Source organism: Emys orbicularis, chromosome 13 (genome assembly GCF_028017835.1).
Source record: "Emys orbicularis isolate rEmyOrb1 chromosome 13, rEmyOrb1.hap1, whole genome shotgun sequence".
Classification (NCBI taxonomy): domain Eukaryota; kingdom Metazoa; phylum Chordata; order Testudines; family Emydidae; genus Emys; species Emys orbicularis.
The window spans coordinates 14,552,608-14,575,931 of NC_088695.1; the positions used below are offsets into that span (position 1 = coordinate 14,552,608).

General features: G+C 44.9%; 1 protein-coding gene across 1 annotated transcript; it reads left to right on the forward strand.

The window, feature by feature from the left end:
* The first annotated feature begins 22,132 nt into the window (after nt 1-22,132).
* On the forward strand, nt 22,133-23,065 carry LOC135888049 (olfactory receptor 5V1-like). The gene has a single exon (XM_065415863.1). It carries the CDS (start codon nt 22,133-22,135, stop codon nt 23,063-23,065), a length of 933 nt encoding a protein of 310 aa, XP_065271935.1.
* The last annotated feature ends 259 nt before the right edge of the window (nt 23,066-23,324 follow it).

Here is a 23,324-nt window from a genome sequence, read left to right on the forward strand (position 1 = left end):
TGTTGATTCTCTCTTTTTCAACAAAACAAGGAAGAACAAAGTCTTGCCTGAGAGAGCACCATGGACATTTCTCCTTTATAACAAACTACAACATTTTTCTTCATGAAATGGAAAATGCAGGTGGCATTTCTAGAAGTGCCTAAATGATGTAGAGCACAAGTCAATGGGACTTGTTTGACCAAGTTACCTGAAAGAGGAAGTGGTGCCCCTTCTTCCAACCGTTAGCCCAGTGTTAATTACTGGTGTTCAGGAAGACCTGGGTTCAATTCCCCATTCTACCTCCTGTAGAGCAGGGACTGAAACTTTGACCTCCCAGCTGAAGGCCCTAACCACCACTATATAAATACATGGGGGTGGAGTTTTCTCAAGTTTTTCTATTGAAGACTATTCCACTTATATAAAATACTTGGCTAGTCATTGGGCTAAAATTACACTGTAGCTCAGTGTTAGGGGACTCCTTTGGTAGGTTAAACTCATTGGTCCATTGAGTTTTTTTTTTTTTTAGTTATTTATACATTGTAGAACAGCTTCGATATTCCAGAATACCTTATAGCCCAGATATTAAGGCACTTTCCTCAGAGATGGGAGATCTCACTTCAAATCTCTGCCCTTCCCCCCACCCAGGTAGAGAAGGGAAGAGAACCATGGTCCCCCACATGCAAGGAGAGTGACCTAACCAATGGACTGAAGTTACAAGAAAAGCAACAGCAGAGGGTCTCCTGTACCTCTTGTTGTTTGTGAATTTAGCCCAATATTTTTTTCTGCTGAAACAATTCAGTAAAATTTGTTTTAAAATCATGAATAATTTTGCGTTGCCCCAAACTTCCTTTTTCATGAAAAACAACAAGGAGTCCAATGGCACCTTAAAGGCTAACAGATTTATGAACAGGAGGCTGCCAGGCAACTCTCCAGCACCACATTCTACAGGCCACTATCCTCTGATCCCACGGAGGAATACCAAAAGAAACTACATCATCTGCTCAAGAAACTCCTGGCTACAGCATGGGAACAAATCTACACGGACACCCCCCAGAGCCCTGACCACGGGTATTCTATCTGCTACCTAAGATCCATAAACCTAGAAACCCTGGACGCCCCATCATCTCAGGCATTGGCACTTTTTCAGCAGGATTATCTGGCTATTTGGACTCTCTCCTCAGACCCTACACTCCCAGCACTCCCAGCTATCTTCTAGACACCACCGACTTCCTGAGGAAACTACAATCCATTGGTGATCTTCTTGAAAACACCAGCCTGGCCACCATGGATGAAGAAGCACTTTACACCAATATTCCACATGAGGATGAACTACAAGCTGTCAAGAACAGTATCTCTGATGAGGCCACAGCAAGCCTGGTGGCTGAGTTTTGTGACTTTGTCCTCACCCACAACCATTTCAGATTTGGGGACAACTTATACCGTCAAGTCAGTGGCACTGCTATGGGTACCTGCATGGCCACACAGTATGCCAACATTTTTATGGCTGACTTAGAACAACGCTTCCTCAGCTCTCGTCCCCTTGTGCCCCTCCTCTACTTGCGCTACATTGATGATATCTTCATCATATTGACCCATGGAAAGGAGGCCCTTGAAGAATTCCACTATGATTTCAACAATTTCCACCCCACCATCAACCTCAGCCTGGACAGTCCACACAAGAGATCCACTTCCTGGACACTACAGTGGAAATAAGTGATGGTCAGATAAACATTACCCTATACCAGAAACCTACTGACCACTATACTTACCTACATGCCTCCAGCTTCCATCCAGGACACATCACATGATCCATTGTCTACAGCCAAGCCCTAAGATACAACCGAATTTCCTCCAGTCCCTCAGACAGAGACAAACACCTACAAGATCTTTACCAAGCATTCTTAAAACTACAGTACCCACCTGGGGAAGTGAGGAAACAGATTGACAGAGCGAGACGGGTACCCAGAAATCACCTACTACAGGACAGGCCCAACAAGGAAAATAACAGAACACCACTGACCATCACGTACAGCCCCCAGCTAAAACCTATCCAGCGCATTATCAATGATCTACAACCTATCCTGGAAAATGATCCCTCACTCTCACAGACCTTGGGAGGCAGGCCAGTCCTCGTTTACAGACAACCCCCCAACCTGAAGCAAATACTCACCAGCAACTACACACCACACCACACCAGGAACCAATCCCTGTAGCAAAACCCATTGCCTACTCTGTCCCCATATCTACTCTGGCGACACCATCAGAGGACCCAACCACATCGGCCACACCATCAAGGGCTCATTCACCTGCAAGTCTACTAATGTTATATATGCCATCATCTGCCAGCAATGCCCCTCTGCCATGTACATTGGCCAAACCAGATAGTCCCTATGTAAAAGAATTAATGGACACAAATCGGACATCAGGAATGGTAACATACAAAAGCCAGTAGGTGAACACTTCAATCTCCCTGGACATTCTATAACTGAAGTGTGTTTCTGAAGTTTTTTTTGTTCAAGAATAGTGACTTTTAAATCTAAGAGAGAGAGCAAAACTAAAATTCATTTCCAAATTCAACACCAATAATTCGGGCTTTAATAGGGACTGCGAGTGGCTGGCTCATTGCAGAAGCAGCTTTGCCTCTCTTGGAATTGACACCTCCTCATCTATTATTGGGAATGGACTACATCCACCCTGAATGAATTGGCCCTGTCAGCACTGGTTCTTCACTTGTGAGGTACTCCCTTCTCTTCACGTGTCATTATGTAATGCCTGCATCTGTAACTTTCACTCCATGTATCTGAAGAAGTGCGTTTTTTTTACCCATGAAAGCTTATGCCCAAATAAACCTGTTAGTCTTTAAGGTCCACTGGACTCCTTGTTCTTTTTGTTGAATAAACTTACAATTTATCTCCTCCTTTGTCTCAATGGCTATTTATTGCCATCATAGAATCATAGAACTGGAAGGGACCTCGATATGTCATCGAGTCCAGTCCCCTGCACTCAAGGCAGGATTAAGTATTATCCAGACCATCCCTTGTTGCACTTCTCTGGACCAGAGGGTCCAGAGAAGAGCAACAAGAATGATTAAAGGTCTTGAGAACATGACCTATGAAGGAAGGCTGAAAGAATTGGGTTTGTTTAGTTTGGAAAAGAGAAGACTGAGAGGGGACATGATAGCAGTTTTCAGGTATCTAAAAGGGTGTCATAAGGAGGAGGGAGAAAACTTGTTCACCTTAGCCTCTAAGGATAGAACAAGAAGCAATGGGCTTAAACTGCAGGAAGGGAGGTCTAGGTTGGACATTAGGAAAAAGTTCCTAACTGTCAGGGTGGTTAAACTCTGGAATAAATTGCCTAGGGAGGTTGTGGAATCTCAATCTCTGGAGTATTTAAGAGTAGGTTAGATAAATGTCTATCAGGGATGGTCTAGACAGTATTTGGTCCTGCCATGCGGGCAGGGGACTGGACTCGATGACCTCTCGAGGTCCCTTCCAGTCCTAGAATCTACTAATCTATGAATCTATGACAGGTGTTTGTCCAACCTGCTCTTAAAAAACTCCAAAGATGGAGATTCCACAAACTCCCTAGGGACTTTTTCCCCACTTCTTAATCACGCTGATAGTTAGGAACTTTTTCTTAATGTCCAACCTAAACCACCCTTGCTGCAATTTAAACCCATTGCTACTTGTCCTATCCTCAGATGTTAAGAAGAACAATTTTTCTCCCTCCTCCGTGTAACAACCTTTTATGTACTTGAAAACTGTTATCCTGTCCCCTCTCAGTCTTCTCTTCTCCAGACTAAACAAACCCATTTTTTTTCAAACTTCCTTCATGTTTTCTAGACCTTTAATCATTTTTGTTGCTCTTCTCTGTACTTTCTCCAACTTGTCCACATCTTTCCTGAAATGTGGCACCCAGAACTGGACACAATACTCGAGTTGAGGCCGAATCAGTGCGGAATAGAGTGGAAGAATTACTTCTCGTGTCTTGCTTATAACAGTCCTGCTAATACATCCCAGAATGATGTTTGATTTTTTTTAAACAGTGTTACACTATTGATCATATTATTTTGTGATCTACTATGACCCCCAGATCCCTTTCTGCAGTACTCCTTCCTAGGCAGTCATTTCCCATTTTGTATGTGTGCAACTGATCATTCCTTCCTAAATGGAGTACTTTGTATTTGTTCTTATTGAATTTCATCCTATGTCAGATCATTTCTCCAGTTTGTCCAGATCATTTTGAATTATAAAGTTTGTGCATGATAACAAGCAGGGAAGGGTTGCAAGTGCATTGGAGGATAGGATTATAAGTGTACTCTCTATGCCATTATCTAAATCATTGACGAAGATATTGAGCAGAACTGAACTCACAACCGATCCCTGCGGAACTCCACTTGTTATGCCTTTCCAGCATTACTGTGAACCACTGATAACTACTCTCTGGGAATGGTTTTCCAACCAGTTATTCACCCACCTTATAGTAGCTCCATCTAGGTTGCATTTCCCTAATTTGTTTATGAAAAGGTCATGCGAGACAGTATCAAAATCATATATAGTCTATTTACTCCTTTTTCCCATTAATGAAGTTTAAGGCTATCTGGCCGTGTTGTCGTCTTGTGGTAATTATATATTATGGCTAGGAGCTTCAAAGAAGTGTGGGGGAGATGAAATTATTTGCTATTAGGGTGTCTAGCTCCTTTGGCTGTTTTGAAAATAGGAGCCTAAATACACACTTTTTTTTTTAGTGACGGTTGCAGAGATTTTGTACCTAAATCCTGTGATAAGCCAAGTCTCATTGCTCTTATTTTCAGGCACTACAGAGGATTGCTTGAGTGCTGACCCAGCCCAGTGTTACTGGTAGCTTGTTACAGAGAGTGAACTTCAGGGATCTTGTCCCAAGGGGAACAAAACAGCATTTAAACCATTCTCAAGAAATCAGCTTTTAATCTTGGAGGCAGTTCAGGGAAGGCTTTTTGCTCCACTCCCACAGATAACCCTACACACCTTGAGTGGTTTCATTGCTCTGGGTAAAGGGTCCAAGGATCACATCCATAGACCTATTGGATGTCTTGAGATGCTGTATTCCAGATGCAGATAGACAGACTAGGTAGTCTACCTACTTATTGATTTGGCTAAGAATACAGAGAAAATCACAGGTAAGAATGATCTCACCATATTTATGATCCACATTTAAAAGGCAGGTGAGTTGATTCATATTCCTATTCATTTTAATCTTTCAATTACAAAGGACCAGAATCTGCTCCACTTATCTAAGGGTGGGTCTCTCTGCAGAGTCCCATAGACTTCTGCCTGGATGCAACACTCTGCTCCCACTGTCAGTTACAGCACAGAAGCCATGGCTGGCAACCCAGTTACTCTATGAATCACCCAGATCTTGCTCTCTCTCTCACTTGTTCACTCTCAACAGCACTGAGACAAATGAAATCAGTTGGTGCATGTTAGCAGTAATGTGTGTGTGTGTGTTATTGGGTCGTGAAGTTAGGGGCAGGGCGTTCTCTGGAGAAGGCATTTAGCTTTGGAGTTCCCTTTGCACAGAATCTGCCTGTGACATTCAGGCTGTAGTACAAGATCTCTTCAGTTGTCTGATGAGCTGATAATGGGAAAAAGATTTAGTTTCTCTCTGGTGGACATTTGTGTTTAAACATCAATTTGGTGTTGGACAGAACACTGGCTTCATTCCCATTTCCATTTAGAAATCAATGTCAAAATAGCCACTCACTTCCAAGAGGGCAGTAAAGATTCTCTTATGTATGAGCAGTTTGATATTCAGACTTGCAGGACACTGAGTCAAAAGTCCCATGGGGTCAGATTTTCAAAGGAACTTAAGTAATTTTTAGGCACGAAAGTCCCATTAATTTTCAGTCAGACCCTTCTCTTTCAAATTATGTCAGTGTACCTAGAGAGTGTTTGCTGGGCACATTCCTTTCATATGATCATTATTAATGTCTCTCAGTATTACATAAGGCAGATTTTTAAAAAAAGAAATAGCTTTCCCAACGTATTCAATCTTTAAGCTTTAAAAGAAGAAAGCTGCTGTTTAACATGTATCCCCATGAGTCACCGAAAAATCCTGGCTGAACGGACTCTGTAGGTTTGTGTGCTCAGGAGTTTTTTTAAAACACCTACAGAATTCCTACATTTTAGGTGCTCAAGTACATTCATTGTCATTTGACTTTCCTGCATATTCTCGCAGTGCCTAAGAGCGCTGTCGGCTGCAAGTCACTGACCAAGATGTCTTGGAATTCTAACATGTTTTACCCCTAGTGCTTGCACCTTGTGCTCCAATAACTGCTGGGATTGTCTTTGTTCTAGTTTCTATAATTGCGTGCCTTCAATGCTGTGTTCTTCATACTTTGCCATCCTCTCGACTTGTTTTTTTTATGTTTCTGTCTGCTGGCACGGCAACATCAATTAACATGGGCTTGTTTGTTGTCTTTTCTACAACTATGTGTGGCCTGTTTTATCACACCATTCGGTCTGTGACAATTGCCAGATCCCATAAATCTTCGTTCTCTAGAACGCTTTCAGTTTGGTGTTCGTAATAGCACATAGTTTGTGGCAAGCATGGATTTGCACAGAGTCTCCAGTGCAGACACTTAGCAACCTCACTGTGTCTGTTCATATATTCTCTCCCAGATAGGCTCTAGCAGTTGCTCAACACAGGCTACACAATATCTTCCTTTTAAAAACACATTCTGCGGCTCGGGGAGCAGTTGTCAGTCAATTTTACTTCTTAAATAATTAAGGATTTTTCTTGTCCACTCATAATGAGGCTTTGTCTCTTTTTTGAGGGATGCTTCTACAATCATCAATTTGTTAATCTTCTATCACCAATAGGTTTGATCTCTCTCCACCACTGTCCGTGCAATGATCTCTATATAAATCTTTCAAATCTTTTTTGGCAGTTTGCTTTCTCCTTTCTTTCATGCTTTCTTGGGCTTGGATGCAGCTCAGTCATTGCTTGTTATCGTGACCAGATGATCTTTATTCTGGTTAACGCCTCATATATTTTGCTATTATAGTCTTCATTGTCAATTGCTTCTTCCACAGATAGCAGAGGTTTTCCTTCATCACATCATGGGATGTACATCCTGTCCATGACCTGGTTGCTATCTAATATCCTATGCATTACCGGCAGCTGTCTTCTTTGGATGTTAATTTTTTCTTCTCCTCTTGATTCCACGTGATCACTCCAGCAATGTTCTGTACTACTGGCATCCCCCCACATATTAAGTCTAAGAATTTGATCTGAGCCATTGAGTTTTCTCTGTAGGATAGTTCTTATACATCTGTAATATTCTTTCCTCACTTTTTCTTATGCTGTAGCTCCAACAGTTCCCTGATTCCAAGATATTTGTAGGGGTCATACTGAGATATCATAGATAGTTCCTTAATTAACCTGTATGTCATGAGGTTGTACCAGTCTGGCCATCTTTACAGATGCTGACACACAGTTAGCCAACCCACCCGTAGTTTTATATCTTCACCAAACTTTTCCACACATCATCAATCTCTGTAGCTCCTTTTTGTGACTGTTCATGTAGTTTCAGATTGCTCATGTCTAACAAATTGTTAACTGGTTTTTGGTCTTTGCTGATATGGTAAATTGTGGTTATCTCAACAAGCATCCATGTCAGTGGCAGCATGGCTACCACAAACAGCACTGGTGCTGAGGAATCCCCTTGAAATATTTCTCTTTTAATTTGAACCTCATCAATCGAGTGCTCCAGTTAAACATAGATTGCTGCAGAAAGGAAATGATGTCTGGATGAACCTTGGACATTTTCAGTGTCTCAATGACCCTTGATTGTGAGACACTGTTGGGTGCTCTCTGGTAGTCTACCCACAAAATCGCTAACTTTTTCCTTTCTTTGTTTTGCATCTTGTGATCTTCCTGTTTAGCCAGAGGTGGCCTTTTGTTCCTTTCATGTTTACTGTGCTGCCTTTTTGCTCAGGAACCAGCATTCCATTGTGAACTAGCACTATCCAGATCTTCTTTCCCAGAATTATTGTTAGAAGTTTCCATATAGCTGGTAAACACGTGGTCAGTCTATAATTCATAGGATCAATACAACCTTCTTTCTTTCTTTCTTTCTTTTTCCTGTATGAGAAGAGTTCTCCCTGTCACCATCCATCAGATTTCCTTCCAGAAGCAGTGAAACTCTTCAGTGTCATTTATTGGCTCTCTATGTTTGCCTATTCTGTTTTTTAACATCAATCAGATGAAAGAATCTTCTCCGGTCTCTGGTGAAGTGACTGTTCTCTTTATACTAATAAGTCTGTGCTGAAATCTTTCAAGTCCATGACTCTAAGTCAGAGGTGGGCAAACTATGGCCCACGGGCCACATCCGGCCCACAGGACTGTGCTGCCTGGACCCCAAGCTCCTGGTCCGGGAGGCTCACCCCCGGCCCCTGCCCTGCTGTTCCCCCTCCCCCAAAACCTCAGCTCGCTTTCTCCGCTACCAGCACAATGCTCTAAGCGGCGGGGTTGTGAACTCCTGGGGAAGCTCCGCTGCAGAGCCGGGCCTGACATGGTGCAGTGGTGGCGTGGCCTGGTTCCAGCCGGGCGGCATGGCTGTAGGGCCGTCAGCCACCGGTGCGCCAGGCAGCACAGGAAGGGGGCACAGAGCACGGGGCAGGGGAGTTCAGGGAGGTGTTCAGGGGTCAGGAGTGTGGCTAGGAGTCGGGGTGGTTGGAACAGGGGGTTGAATGGGGCAGGGGTCCTGGGGGGGCAGTCAGGAAGGAGCGGGGGTTGGATGGGGCGGCAGGGGGCAGTCAGGGGCAGGGGTTCTGGGAGCAGTCAGGGGACATGGAGAAGGGGTGGTTGGATGGGGCAGGGGTCCCAGGGAGGCCATCAGGAATGAGAGGAGGGGTTGGCTGGGTCAGCGGGGATCCAGGGGTGGTCAGGGGACAGGGAGCGGGAGGAGGTGGCTGGGATAGGGATCCCAGGGGTCTGTCAGGGAACAGAGGGGGTTTGGATGACGCAGGAATCCCAGGGGGGGCAGATAGGAGGTGGGGGCCGGGCCACGACCTCCTCCCCTAACCGGCCCTCTGTACAATTTACAAAACCTGTTGCGGCCCTCAGGCCAAAAAGTTTGCCCTCCCCTGCTCTAAATGATCAGCTTCTCTTTACATTATTCCTTCATAACTCTCATATCCTTTCACTCAACTGATATTTCATCTCCAAGGCTGTTTGCTGCTCTTTTCTCTTAAACGATTTTTCTCATATTCATCCAGTAGGCTGGTATCTCAACAAAAAAGCATACTCTTCTCTTTTAACCTTAATTTCCATGGAGGTTCTTGAAGATAGGAAGTTTTCCAATGATTCATATGTTCAGATGACTTGACGTTAAACAATGATCTGCTACTGTTACTGTAGCATAAATTATATAATTGTACTGGCTAATCCTTGTTGTTTTTTTCTCCAGTTTCCTTGAACACTTCATTAAGTGCTTGCATTATGTCATCCAGTGTGTGATGGTCTGCACATTTTACAGTTGGTAGCGCTGCATGATCAATCTGCATGATCAGTCTGCATGATCTTGCTTAAGAAATCCTTCATATTTTCTCTACTTTCTTCAGGTGCTCTTTCACTCTTATTTGTCCTCAAATTTTCTTCCATTTCTGGCTTCTGTTTTAATGTATGTCACTGCTCCCACCAAAATGTTTGTATGTAGTTCTACCTGACTAATCTCCCTTTTCAGGCTTTCAATCTCCTTTGTGTAAATTCTCCTCTTTGGAATAAAGCTCTCATTTCTGCAGTGAGTCTATGCTCAGTCATTTCTTTCTCGGTGTTGTCGTTTGATTATTTCCAGTGTTGGAGCATTCATTTGCTCCAGGCTCTCTCTCCTAGTTTTGCCAAAAGACAAGCTCAGATCACTTCTTGGTTTATAAAATGAGTCCTTTTCACTCTGTTGTCACAAATGATCTGTGGTTGTTGGAACAGTTTCCTGATACATGAGGTTGCCCACCTCCACATGAAACACTCCCCTGGGGAGGAAGCTGTGATTCAGATAAGGTCTTCTGAGGCCCACTTTAGAGGTAATTGATAATTATTATGAATGTCATATTCTACATACTGGTTTGGGTTGACAGGCTATATATCCCATTGGGTTGGAAACCAGAAGTTCTAGGCCTCGGAGGTTTCTTCCTCTTCTTCTAGAGATTTTAATAGTGTCATAAACAGATAGTTAAGGGTTAATGTCTCTTTTACCTGTAAAGGGGTAAGAAGTTCACCTAGGCCTGGTCTACACTAGGAGTTTATATCGAATTTAGCGCCGTTACATCGAATTAACCCCGCACCCGTCCACACCACGAAGCTATTTAATTCAACATACAGCTGTCTTAAATTCGACTTCTGTACTCCTCGAAAACGAGAGGAGTAGCGCTAAATTCGAAATGGCAATATCGAATTAGGCTAAGTGTGGATGGAAATCGATGGTAATAGCTCCGGGAGCTATCCCACAGTGCACCACTCTGTTGACGCTCTGGACAGCACTTCGAGCTCGGATGCTCTGACCAGCCACACAGGAAAAGCCCCGGGAAAATTTGAATTCCTTTTCCTGTCTGGGCAGTTTGAATCTCATTTTCTGTTTGGACAGCATGGAGAGCTCAGCAGCACTGGCAACGATGCAGAGCTCTCCAGCAGAGATGGCCGTGCAATCTAATAGAAAGAGGGCCCCAGCATGGACTGATCGGGAAGTCTTGGATCTCATCGCTGTGTGGGGCGATGAGTCCGTGCTTTCAGAGCTGCGCTCCAAAAGAAGGAATGCAAAGATCTACGAGAAGATCTCTAAAGCCATGGCAGAGAGAGGATACAGCCGGGATGCAACGCAGTGCCGCGTGAAAATCAAGGAGCTGAGACAAGGCTACCAAAAACCAAAGAGGCAAACGGACGCTCCGGATCCCAGCCCCACACATCACGTTTCTACGAGGCACTGCATTCCATCCTAGGTGCGGCCGCCACCACTACCCCACCAGTGACCGTGGACTCAGAGGATGGGATACTGTCCACGGCCGGTTCCTCATCGGAAATGTTAGTGGACGGGAAAGATGAGGAAGGAGATGAGGAGGACGAGGCAGTCGACAGCGCTTGCACCGCTGATTTCCCCGACAGCCAGGAGCTCTTCATCACCCTTACCGAGATCCCCTACCAACCGTCCACAGCCGTTACCCCGGACACCGAATCAGGGGAAGGATCAAGCAGTGAGTGCTTTAAACATCTAAACATGTAATTTTAACATAACTGGTCCACCGTGGTAACACACGTTCCCACGCCATGAGTCCAGTAAGTAGTCCGGGATCATGGCACGGCACAGCATGGCGGCATACGGCCCTGGCCTCTGCATGGTCTCCCGAAGCATTCTTCCCCTCTCGCTCTCCGAGATCCTCATTAGAGTTATATCGCACATGACGCCCTGCTTTAAATTAGGGAGGGGAATGTTAGTATTGGGACTGCTTTACAGCCACGCGGTGGAGGCGGCAGAGGGGCAGCATACAGTGATCTTTCCCGGGGACAGCCGCGAGGTGGTGGGACAGGGGCAGAGCTCATGCTTCCCTGATTCCTGCCAGCAGAGAGTGGCCTTGCATTCAGTGCGAAAGGAGCCCAGTGCTACTATTACATTTTTAAGCTGCCACAAGTCTACGGCTTACTAAGTTTTCCTGCAACAAAAGTAGAGGTGTCCTGCCACGCTTCTCTGATCGCAACTGCAAGACCCCAGGCACTGAAGGCGAGGGCCGAAAATTCGACCTTGTCCTGAGTGCGCATGTGAAAGGTCCAGTGCATGGTGTTGTTCACAGAGAAAGACTATGTTCTTTGTTAGCAACTTCATTTATCTGTCTCAGGAATTTACTCCCTTTTTCCCATTCCCACAGACACATCTGCGACTGTCTCCCAACCCAGCCTGGCATCACACTCCCAGAGGCTAGCGCAGATTAGGAGAAGGAAGAGAAAGACGCGTGAAGACATGTTTTATGAACTTATGGAGTGCTCACGAGAGCAGGCAGCCCAGACGACACAGTGGAGGGAGAACTTGTCACAAATGCACAGAGCAGTCATGGAACGGGAGGAGAGGTGGCGCCAGGAGGACCAGCAGGCTACACGAACCCTGCTTGGACTAATGAGGGAGCAAACGGAGACGCTCCGGCGCCTAGTGGATGTTCTGCAAGACCGGAGGCAGGAGGACAGAGCCCTGCTGCTGTCTATCTCTAACCGCCCTCCCCCGCCACCAAGTCCCACACCCCCCTCACCAAAAGTCCAAAGAAGGAGGGGCGGCAAGAGCCGTTAAAACTTTCAGTTGGCCCCTGCACACTGCTGCAGCAATTGAAGGCTCTCGTTCCAAAGTTTGAAAAGCCCTTTCCTACCCATCTCACAATAGCCCACGTCCAAGTTTCCTCCCCCCCTTTTCATGTGCGGTTCATAATAAAACATCTGTTTCTGTTAAGTACTGTTTCCGAGAGTGTCTTTTAGAGGGGATTCTGTCTGAAGGGGGGGAAGGGGTTTGTTACTTGGACAGGACAGTCACCTGTAGCAGGCTACAGAGGCGGGGGCAGGTCCAGCATCAGGACACATACACAGTACAGTCACCAGTTACCCTGGTCAGTCTGGGAGGCGGTTTTCATGTTCTGGGGTGCGAGGGGGTTGATCTGTGACTTTGTGGCGGGGGAGGGCAGTCACAGATCTTCTGCCGCGGTCCTTATCCTGGATCACAGAGCCACGCAGCAGGGGATCTGTTACCCTCCGCCCCCTGCCAGAAAGTCACTTGGCCGACACATACATGCAGTCCCGCCCAGGACTGCTGGCAGGCTGCGTTGAAACAACCAATCCAGCACTGCGGAGCCTGTCATTCCCGGAGTTTAGAAGCATCATTTGCATCAAAACAATAAACCAGCCCCCCGCCACAGTCTGCGTCCCCGGTTTAAAAAATTCCCGCGAAAACAGTAAGAAAGAGAACCTTGTTCAGTAACAAAACGGAACAGATTTTATTTGTTGGGAAGGTGGGGAAGGGGGTATGTAACTTGGAAGGATAGTCAACAGTAACTGGGTAAAGAAACGGGGGCAGGTTCAGTATCTGTGTCCACAAAGTGAACAGTCACTGGAGATCCTGCTCAGTCAGGAACCTGGCTTTCAAAGCCTCCCTGATGCACAGCGCATCCCGCTGGGATCTTCTAATCGCCCGGCTGTCTGGCTGGACGTAATCAGAAGCCAGGCTATTTGCCTCAAGCTCCCACCCCGCCATAAAGGTCTCCCCCTTGCTCTCACACAAATTGTGGAGCACACAGCAAGCAGCTATCACAATGGGGATATTGGTCTCGCTGAGATCACAGCGAGTGAGTAGGCTTCTCCATCTCCCCTTGAGACGGCCAAAAGCACACTCCACCACCATTCTGCACTTGCTGAGCCGGTAGTTGAATAGTTCTTTCCCTGAGTCCAGTGCGCCAGTGTAGGGCTTCATGAGCCAGGGCATTAGCGGGTATGCAGGGTCCCCGAGGATGACTGTAGGCATCTCCACATCCCCAACAGTTACTTTGTGGTCGGGGAAGTAAAGACATTCCTGCAGCCGTCTACACAGACCAGAGTTCCTGAACACCCTAGCGTCATGAACCTTGCCAGGCCATCCAACGTAGATATTGGTAAAACGTCCCCGATGGTCCACCAGTGCTTGCAGCACCAGGAAAAGTACCCCTTTCTGTTGATGTACTGGCTGGCCTGTTGGTCCGGTGCCAGGATAGGGATGTGAGTCCCATCTATAGCCCCACCGCAGTTTGGGAATCCCATCTCGGCAAAGCCATCTCTGATGAGCTCCACGTTTCCCAGGGTCACTACCTTAGATAGCAGTAGCTTGACGATTGCCCTGGCTACTTGCATAACAGCAACCCCCACGGTAGACTTGCCCACACCAAAGTGGTTAGCGACGGACAGGTAGCTGTCTGGCGTTGCGAGCTTCCAGAGGGCTATGGCCACTCGCTTCTGGACAGTCAGGGCTGCCCGCATCCGGGTGTCCTTTCGCTTCAGGGCAGGGGACAGCAACTCACACAGTTCGAGGAAAGTCCCCTTCCGCATGCGAAAGTTGCGCAGCCACTGGGATTCATCCCAGACCTGCAGCACTATGTGGTCCCACCATTCCGTGCTTGTTTCACGGGCCCAGAATCTCCGTTCAACAGTATCAACAAGACCCAGTGACATCGAGATGTCCTGGGCGCTGGGTCTCATGTTCTCAGAGAGGTCGGAGCTAGTGTCCGACTTCATGCCGTCACGGTGGTGCCGTAGCCTCCTCTCATGATTGATCTGCAGCTGCCTCTGGTACAGGTGGAGGAGAAGCTGCGAGGCGTTGAGAACTGCCACAACTGCAGCGATGGTCGCAGCGGGATCCATGCTCGCACTGCTGTGGCGTCCGCGCTGTCAGTAATCAGAAAAGCGCGCGAACTGATTTCCCGCCGGCGCTTTCAGGGAGGGAGGGAGGGAGGGAGGGCGGGAGTGACGGACGGATGACGACAGGCGCCCAAAAGCACCCTCGACACATTTTTTTACCCAGAAGGCATTTGGGGCTCGACCCAGAATTCCAATGGGCAGCGGGGACTGCGGGAACTGTGGGATAGCTGCCCACAGTGCACCGCTTCCAATGTCGACGCTTGCCCCGTTAGTGTGGACTCACAAAGTCTCAGAAAGTCGAATTACTGTCCTTAGTGTGGACACACACGTTCGACTTAGTAATATCGATTCCACATAGTCGAATTAACTAAAATCGAAGTACTCTCGTAGTGTAGACAAGGCCCTAGACTAGCTGACACCTGACCAGAGGAACCAATGGGGGGATAAGATGTTTCAGAAGGAAGGAGGGAAGTTTCCTTTGTTTGGCCAAACTGAAACTGACTCTAGAGTGGAAAAGATCAAGGAATCAGCCTCTTAACAGAGTAGTGTGTATTAGAAAAGGAATAAATAGGTTAATGTTTATTTTCTTTTTGTAACTTGTCTTGGCATTAGGTAGTTAATCAAATTGCTTTATTCTTTTGTGTAACTAAGTTTTTGCCCAGGGGAACATCCTTTGTGTTTTGAATCTGTTGTCTGTGAGAGTAGCTGGTATGCTAATCTCTCCCAGATTTTTTTTTTTTTTTTTTTTTTTTACCTTTCTTTTCTTTAATTAAAAGCCTTTTTTTAAAAAGAACCTGATTGATTTTTTCCTTGTTTTTAGATCCAAGGGGATTGGATCTGGACTCAACAGGGATTGGTGGGCGGAAAAGGGGGTGGGGGGAATGAGTAATTCTTCCTTGTTTTAAGATCCAAGGGGTTTGGATCGGTGTTCACCAGGGAATTGGTGGAGGAGTCTCTCAAGGCTACCCAGGGAGGGAAAGGTTTTGGCGGGGAAGACAGAGTTTCCCAAATGACTCAAACTATTTGGGTGGTGGCAGCTAGACCAGATCTAAGCTGGTAATTCAGCTTAGGGGTTCACATGCAGGTCCCCACATCTGTACTCTAAAGTTCAGAGTGGGGGTGAAACCTATGACAAATAGGGATCAATCCAATAAGATACTACAGATATTACATTCTGTAGTTTTTGTAGAGTATTTATAGAATTGGCCAGATCCCATGCTGGTGTGCATCAGTCATAGCTCCATAGGCATAAATGGGCCAAATTGCCAGCTGCTGTAAATCAGACGTAGCTCTATTGAAGTTAATAGGACAGATGAAAGAGATATTAGGAAAGAGAGAGACAACAAGTGTGACTCTATATCCTGATGGTTAGGGCACTCACCTCCAGATGCAGGAGGCTGAGTATCCAGTCCCTCTGCTCCAAAGCTTTTTTATTATTTAACCACAGTGGAACAGCTTCAACAGGAGAGAATGAGGGAGCCCTATGTCCAACTGTCCCAATGTCACAGTTGAGCAGAGTTTCTGTGAATACCAGTGGGGCATGATCCTGGGATTTAGGCAACTAAAGGAGTAGTTTGGTGCCAAAGTCCTTTTCTGCATCTAGCCCATTTTTGTCTATTTTAAATACACATTTAATAGGACGTAGTAGGCCTCTCTTTACATTCATCCTACTGATCAGATGATGTCCACAGGCCATTTCAATTTACTTGTGTGTTAATTTTATTTTTTCCAGTCTGACAGGTCAGCTTTCCTGAGTAAGGATCAATGGGAAATCAAACCAAGGTGACTGAATTTATTATCCTGGGACTTTCCAATAACCTGCAGATGCAGATTTTTCTCTTCCTGGGGTTTTTAGTTGTCTACCTAGTGACGCTTTTGGCAAACATGGTGATCATGCTGGTGATAAGGGCTGATCCTCACCTTCACACCCCAATGTACTTCTTCCTGTCTCATTTATCCTTTGTTGATATCTGCTATTTCTCAGCCATTGTCCCTAATATGTTGGTGCATTTCCTAGCAGAGCACAAAACCATTTCTGTCAATAGCTGCATTGAACAGATGTTCTTCTTTTTTCTATTAGCTGCTACTGAAATTTGTATTCTCTCATCGATGGCTTATGATCACTACGCTGCCATCTGTGACCCACTGCGTTACATGGACACAATGAGCACAAGGATCTGTGTTCAGCTGGCGAGTGGTGCATGGGCGATAGGCTTCTTCCATGCCCTTCTTAACACTGTTTCTGCCCTCATGTTTCTCAAGTACTGTCAATCTTATTTAAAAAAAAGAGCATAGAATGTGGATAGCTTGTGTCTCAGCTCAGGTATCTGACACTTTGGGCCAAAGCCTCAGCTAGTCTAAATCAGTGTGGTTCCATTGAACTCAGCAGGACACATCCCCATTTGGTAGAAGAGACACTGGAGCAAATGGGACGGGATCCTGGGTCTCCATCTAGGGTGAGTGCTAGAAGCACCAAGATCTAGAGCCATTCATGCTCTCTCTCGACCAATATCTCTTTCAATCTGACCCACTGACTTGAATGGAGCTATGGCCAATTTATACCACTTGAGGATCTGGCCAGTTCTATGAAAAGAACATCTTTGTCTATTGCAGTCTGTAGTTCTTCTAGAGTATTTTGTTGAAAACCCTATTTAATATCTGTAGTATCTTATAGGATTCATCCCTTTTAATGTCCATCTCTAAGAATAATAAATAGTGTGATCCCCAGCTGGGCCACGGTGCACATAGGAATTAAGACTCTATTAGGAGAGATTGAGAGAGACACATATCAAGTATCCCATATCGCAGTGGTTAGGACACCCACATAGGAGGGAGCAGATCCCTTTTTAAAATGTTTCTCCTTATCAGGCACTCAAAAAGGGTCTGCTACATCCCTGACTACTAGGATAAAAGCTGAGGGGTTTCCTCCCCCTAATTCCTTCTTCTTTTCTCCCCTCTCTCACCATGGTTTCTTGCCATCTTAGGTGGGATAAGAAGTTTTCCAGCTGATAATTCCAAGGTGAAGGAGGTGCCTTCCCCCAGAGGAGATAGGGACAGAACTCCTGTGATAGCTGCGGGATTTAGAACACAACCCTCTGCTTGGCCTTTCCCATTGGCTAAGGAACCATCTGTCATGTTGGCTTTTTAAAATCCCATTCTTAGGTGCCTATGTCTCCACTTTCTCTGTGTAGGGAGCCTGGCCGCCCAACTCAGGCTCTGGAAACTAAGTGATTAGAAAAAATCACCTAAAAGTTATCCACTAAAATGCTCAGCATTAGAACAGCTATGTCTCTTTGTGAACTCTGGATGTAAATTGACATAGCGCCATTAAATCAATGGAACTAGGTGGATTTACATGAACTGGGAATCTGGCCCATAGTGTCCATATTCTAAAGTGATTTTACATTCCTCACATTTCACTCACCATTGAGTTGGGAAGACCCATGTGTCATCAAGTTTCCACTTAAATCCTAAACATAATAGGAAGTGGTGCTGGCACTATGCACCCAGTGAAATTCCCCCTTAGATGCAGCACCACAGCTGGTGGAAAGCAACATGACTCCACTGAAAGAAACAGGGCTACACCGATATATGTCAGCTGAGGATCTTGCCTCAGTGAATAAAGTTATGATTCAGAATCCACCTTTTGTCAAAGTTGCATTGCAGAGATATCGTCTCAGGTAAATGAAGAGTCAGCCAGCAGGCTGGGATTTTCAAAAGAATTTGGCAAGTTAGGTGCCCTACTCCTATTGGATGGGGAAAATGTAGTCCCAGTGACATGCCCAAGGTCAGTCAGAAAGTCAGTGGAGAGGAAGATATTGAAGCCTGATCTATTCCATTCCTGTCTCTGACTTGAATCACACAATCATCCATGTTCCCACTGGTAGTCCCATATCTCTTCCCATCTCAGCCTTGTACTAAAAGTGAGGTTCTTACCCACGAAAGCTTATGCTCCCAATACTTCTGTTAGTCTTAAAGGTGCCACAGGACCCTCTGTTGCTTTTTACTAAAAGAATGAACTCCCTTCCCAGTTAAGAAAGACACCACCCTCTCCTCCCAGTTTCACAGGGAGAATTTCTTCTTTCACATTCTTCACAACAAATGAATAGAGCTGGTTGAAAATGGGAATATTTTCATGACGAAAATCATGCCCCTCTTTCTCATCAAAATTCACAACTTTTGCAACCAGCTCATTGAATAGAAAATATCATTATTTAGCTACTCTCACCTCCTGCTTTTGCAGGGTGTCCTGCCTATTAAGCATCACTCTGTTGGACTGTAATTTCTTTAGAACAGGAATGATGACCAATTCTATGTTTGTTAGTTCTGGTTAAAAACTTTTCCCATGTTTGGAAAGCAAAGTCTGAAAGTGTTGTTTCTTCAAGATAGAAATTTTCTGTGGGAAAATCTGAATTTTGAAGAAAAATATTTCTTTTTTTTGGGGGGGGGGGAAGATTCCTTTTCAGTTTTACATCTAAAATGAAATGAAAGTTTTATTTCAAAATGTCCAATTAAAATGAGAACTTACATTTTGAATTGATATTTTCACTTAAATTGACAACAAAATGACTCATCTCAAGCTCATTGTAAATAAAAATGTTCATTTAACATGAAAGATTTCATTTGAAATGGACACTTCAAGAGGAAATGTTTTGTTACAATCAAATTTAAAAATGAAATATTTAGTCATTTCCTCATCCTAGGCTCTTGAAATGTCAACATTTTCATGAGATGAAAAATTCTCTCTCTTTGGCCCTGTTGGGATTAAACAAAATGTCAAAATATGGAGCTTCCTGTGTGATGAAAATTTCTGTATCATATCTAATATTTGTACACTGCCAAGTATAACAAGGAACTGATTTCATAGTTTCAAAAGCCAGAAGGGACCTGTGTGATCCCCTAGTCTGACCTCCTATATAACACAGGACAGATTAGATAGATAGACTGAGACACTGAAGAGACCACTTCTTTATTATCTATTATATTTAAGCTCTCTGGGTCATAGACTCTCTTTAATTTCATTTTAAGCACAGAGACTAGTATTTTGTTGGTGCTTAATGGAGATTGATGGTAATAACCTTCTGTAATTTGGGGGAAAGAACCTCACAGATGGACTGCAGAGTTTAATACATGTTGTAATAATTCAGCCTAGTTTACCTTCACTGTGAGCTCAACTGCAGAATGTATGTGACAGTTCATCAGATGTCACAGTAGCCTATAATAGCAAATGGTGATGGAAAAAGACAATAAAGGGAGTGAGAAAGAGAGACTGAATTAGTCCAAAGGAAAAGGTCTCCTGATAGAACTCACAAACTGTGCTAAGATCATGCCTCATAAATAAGACACTGATTTTTCAGTCTCACATGGTATCAAATGAGGCCTAATTAGTGAGCAAAGTGATGAGGGGATGGGCTATTGCACCCATCAGTCCCTTTTGGAGTTCTTAAAGAAAGAGACTTTGAGTAGAAAAGTTGGCTACTGGAGTGAGCGTCACCATCATGGCTAACACCCGCACTGTTTCCTGGGACCCCAGAACTTCTTCATCCTAATCCTGAGAGACGTCCTGACCAGACTGGTCCAGAGAGAGGGAGGAAGATGACACCACCACTGGCTCCAGCTAAATCCCAAATACCGCCTGAGATGTGAGACTTTCTCTTGCTGTGTCTTCCTCTTCTTCTCCCCGCCTCCTTTTCCTTCGCCACTTTATTTCTTCTCTTTCCTATCCCTCCCCTTTTCCCTTCTGTCTAATGAGAGTTTGGCCACTCAGTCCCTACTCTGTAGCAATGCATGGGATTCTTCCATCCTAAGTGCAGGACTCTGCACTTGTCCTTATGGAACCTCATCAGATTTCTTTTGGCCCAATCCCATAATTCGTCTAGGTCTCACTGTGTCCTATCCCTACCCTCCAGCATATCTACCACTTCTCCCAGTTTAGTGTCATCTGCAAACCTGCTGAGGGTGCAATCCACACCATCCTCCAGATCATTAATAAAGATATTGAACAAAGTCGGCCCCAGGACCAGGGCTGGCTCCAGGCACCAGCGAAGGAAGCAGGTGCCTGAGGAGGGCAATAGAAAGGGGTGGCAGACAATCCGTTTTGGGGCGGCGGCAATTCGGCGGCAGCTGAATCGTTCCGCTTCAGTCTTCAGCAGCAATTCGGCGGCAGGTCCTTCACTCCGTCTTCCTCTTCGGCGGCACTTTGGCATCAGCTCAATCGGGTTTTTCTATTTTTTTTTCTTTTTTCGCCACTTTGGGTGGCAAAAAAGCTGGAGTCGGCCCTGCCCGGGACAGACCCTTGGGTACTTTGCTTGATACCGGCTGCCAACTAGACCTGGAGCCATTGATCACTACCCGTTGAGCCCGATGATCTAGGCAGCTTTCTATCCACCTTACAATCCATACATCCAGCCCATACTTCTTTAACTTGCTGGCAAGAATGCTGTGGGAGACCGTATCAAAAGCTGTGCTAAAGTCAAGGAATAATTCTGGGATGTATTAACAGGAGTGTTGTTAGGAAGACACGAGAAGTAATTCTTCCACTCTACTCCACACTTATTAAGCCTCAACTGCAGTATTGTGTCCTGTACTGGGCGCCACATTTTAGGAAAGGTGTGGGCAAACTGGAAAAAGTCCAGAGAAGAGCAACAAAAATTATTAAAGGTCTAGAAAACATGACCTATGAGGGAAGATTGAAAAAAAATTGGATTTCTTTAATCTGGAAAAGAGAAGACTGAGAGGAGACATGATAACAGTTTTCAAGTACATAAAAGGTTGTTAAAAGGAGAAGGGAGAAAAATTGTTTTTCTTAACCTCTGAGGATAAGACAAGAAGCAATGGGCTTAAATTGCAGCAAGGGTGGTTTAGTTAGACATTAGGAAAAACATCCTAACTGTCAGAGTTGTTAAGTACTGCAATAAATTGCCTTGGGAGGTTATGCAATCTCCTTCATTGAAGATTTTTAAGAGCAGGTTGGACAAACACCTTCCAGGGATGGTCTAGATAATACTTAGTCCTGCCATGAGTGCAGGGGACTGGAGTAGATGACTTCTCGAGGTCCCTTCCAGTTCTATGATTCTTATTCTTCTTGAAAAATCCTAATGATTTTAATAGGTAAGAATCCAATTATATACTACAGATATCAAATAGGGTTTTCAACAAAATAGTCTAGAACAACTGACAGACTGTAATGGAGAAGGAGCTTATTTTTTATAGATTTGGCCAGATGTCCAGCTATTGTAAATTGGCCATAGTTTCATTGCAGCCAATCAGAGAGAGAGAGAGAGAAATTCCTCTATAGCCTGGTGGTTTGAACACTCACCCTGGATGCAGAAGACCAAGTATCCAGTAACCCTGCACTGCCTCTTTTTGTGATTTATCCACAGAGGAACAGCTTCAAGAGGAGAGCCTGAGGGAGTCCCACATCAGACTATCCCTTAGTCAGAGCTGAGCAGGGTATTTGTGAATACCAGTAGGACCTGATTCTGGGATTTAGGCGTCTAAAGTGGCAGGTGCCCAAGTCCTTTTGTGTAGCCAGCCTATTTTGTCTATTTAAAACACATAAATACCATCTGACATCTCTCTCTCTCTCTCTCTAAATTTAGTCTACTTAAAACACGTATTTTACAGAATGGAATAGGACGCTCTTTACATTCATCCTATGGAACAGATGATCTCCACATACTCTTTCAGTTTATTTTTATGATAAGTGTAAATTTCATTTTTTTCCCTTGTCTTCCAGGTCACAGATTTCCTGAAAAAAATGAAAAATCAAACCGCAGTGACCGAATTTATCCTCCTGGGTTTTTCCAGTGACCCACAGATGCAGATTTTCCTCTTCCTGGTGTTTTTAGTTATTTACCTAATAACTCTGGGTGGTAACATAGTAATCATGTTGGTGATAAGAACTGATTCTCACCTTCACACCCCTATGTACTTCTTCCTCTTCCATTTATCCTATGTTGATATCTGCTATTCCTCGGTCACGGTGCCTAATATGCTGATTAACTTACTCGCAGACCACAAAACTATTTCTGTCAATGGCTGCATTACTCAGATGTTCTTCATCCTCCTCTCAGCTGGTGCTGAAGTTTTCATTCTCTCAGCCATGGCTTATGACCGCTACGCTGCCATCTCTGACCCATTGCGTTACATGGAGAGAATGAGCAAAGGAATCTGTGTTCTGCTGGTGAGTGGGACATGGACCACGGGCTTCTTTTATGCCCTTCTTAACACTGTTTTTACTCTGAAGTTGCATTTCTGTGGGTACAACCAAATCCATCATTTCAGCTGTGAGCTCCATCCTCTATTACATCTGTCCTGCACTGAGACCTTCACCAGTCAAGTGGTGCTTCTTACTTCTATTGCGATATTTGGATCAAGCTCCTTTCTCTTCACCCTAATCTCCTACATTCACATAATCTCCACTATCCTGAGGATACGCTCTGCGGAGGGCAGGCGTAAAGCCTTCTCCACCTGCAGCTCCCACCTTATTGTGGTTGGTTTGTTGTACTTGACAGCTTTTTTCCAGTACACAAAACCCAGCTCAGTCTCCTCTGTGGCTCTGGATGAAATTTTCTCCGTCCAGTACTGCATCCTAACCCCCATGTTAAACCCCATCATCTACAGCCTGAAAAATAAGGAGGTGAAAACAGCTGTAGGGAAAATGTTGGGGAAAATCAAATTTCTCAAGTAGTGTCAATGTTATTATTATTTTTTTAAATGAGCATAGAACTGTGGGTAACTTGTGTTTGGGAGATTCTCAGCTCAGGTATCTGACATTTTGGGCCAAAGCCTCAGCTGTGGCTCCATTGAACTCAGCAGGCCATATCCCCATTGGGTAGAAGAGACACTGGAGCAAAGGGGACGGGATCCTGTTGTGATGTTGCACCCCATAAGACTTTATGGAAATATGCTTATGAATGTATATGACATAACTGGAATATGTTTTATGC

Bases quoted from the DNA above. Each gene is read 5' to 3' on its own strand.
- LOC135888049 (XM_065415863.1), top strand. From the start codon at position 22,133: ATGAAAAATCAAACCGCAGTGACCGAATTTATCCTCCTGGGTTTTTCC.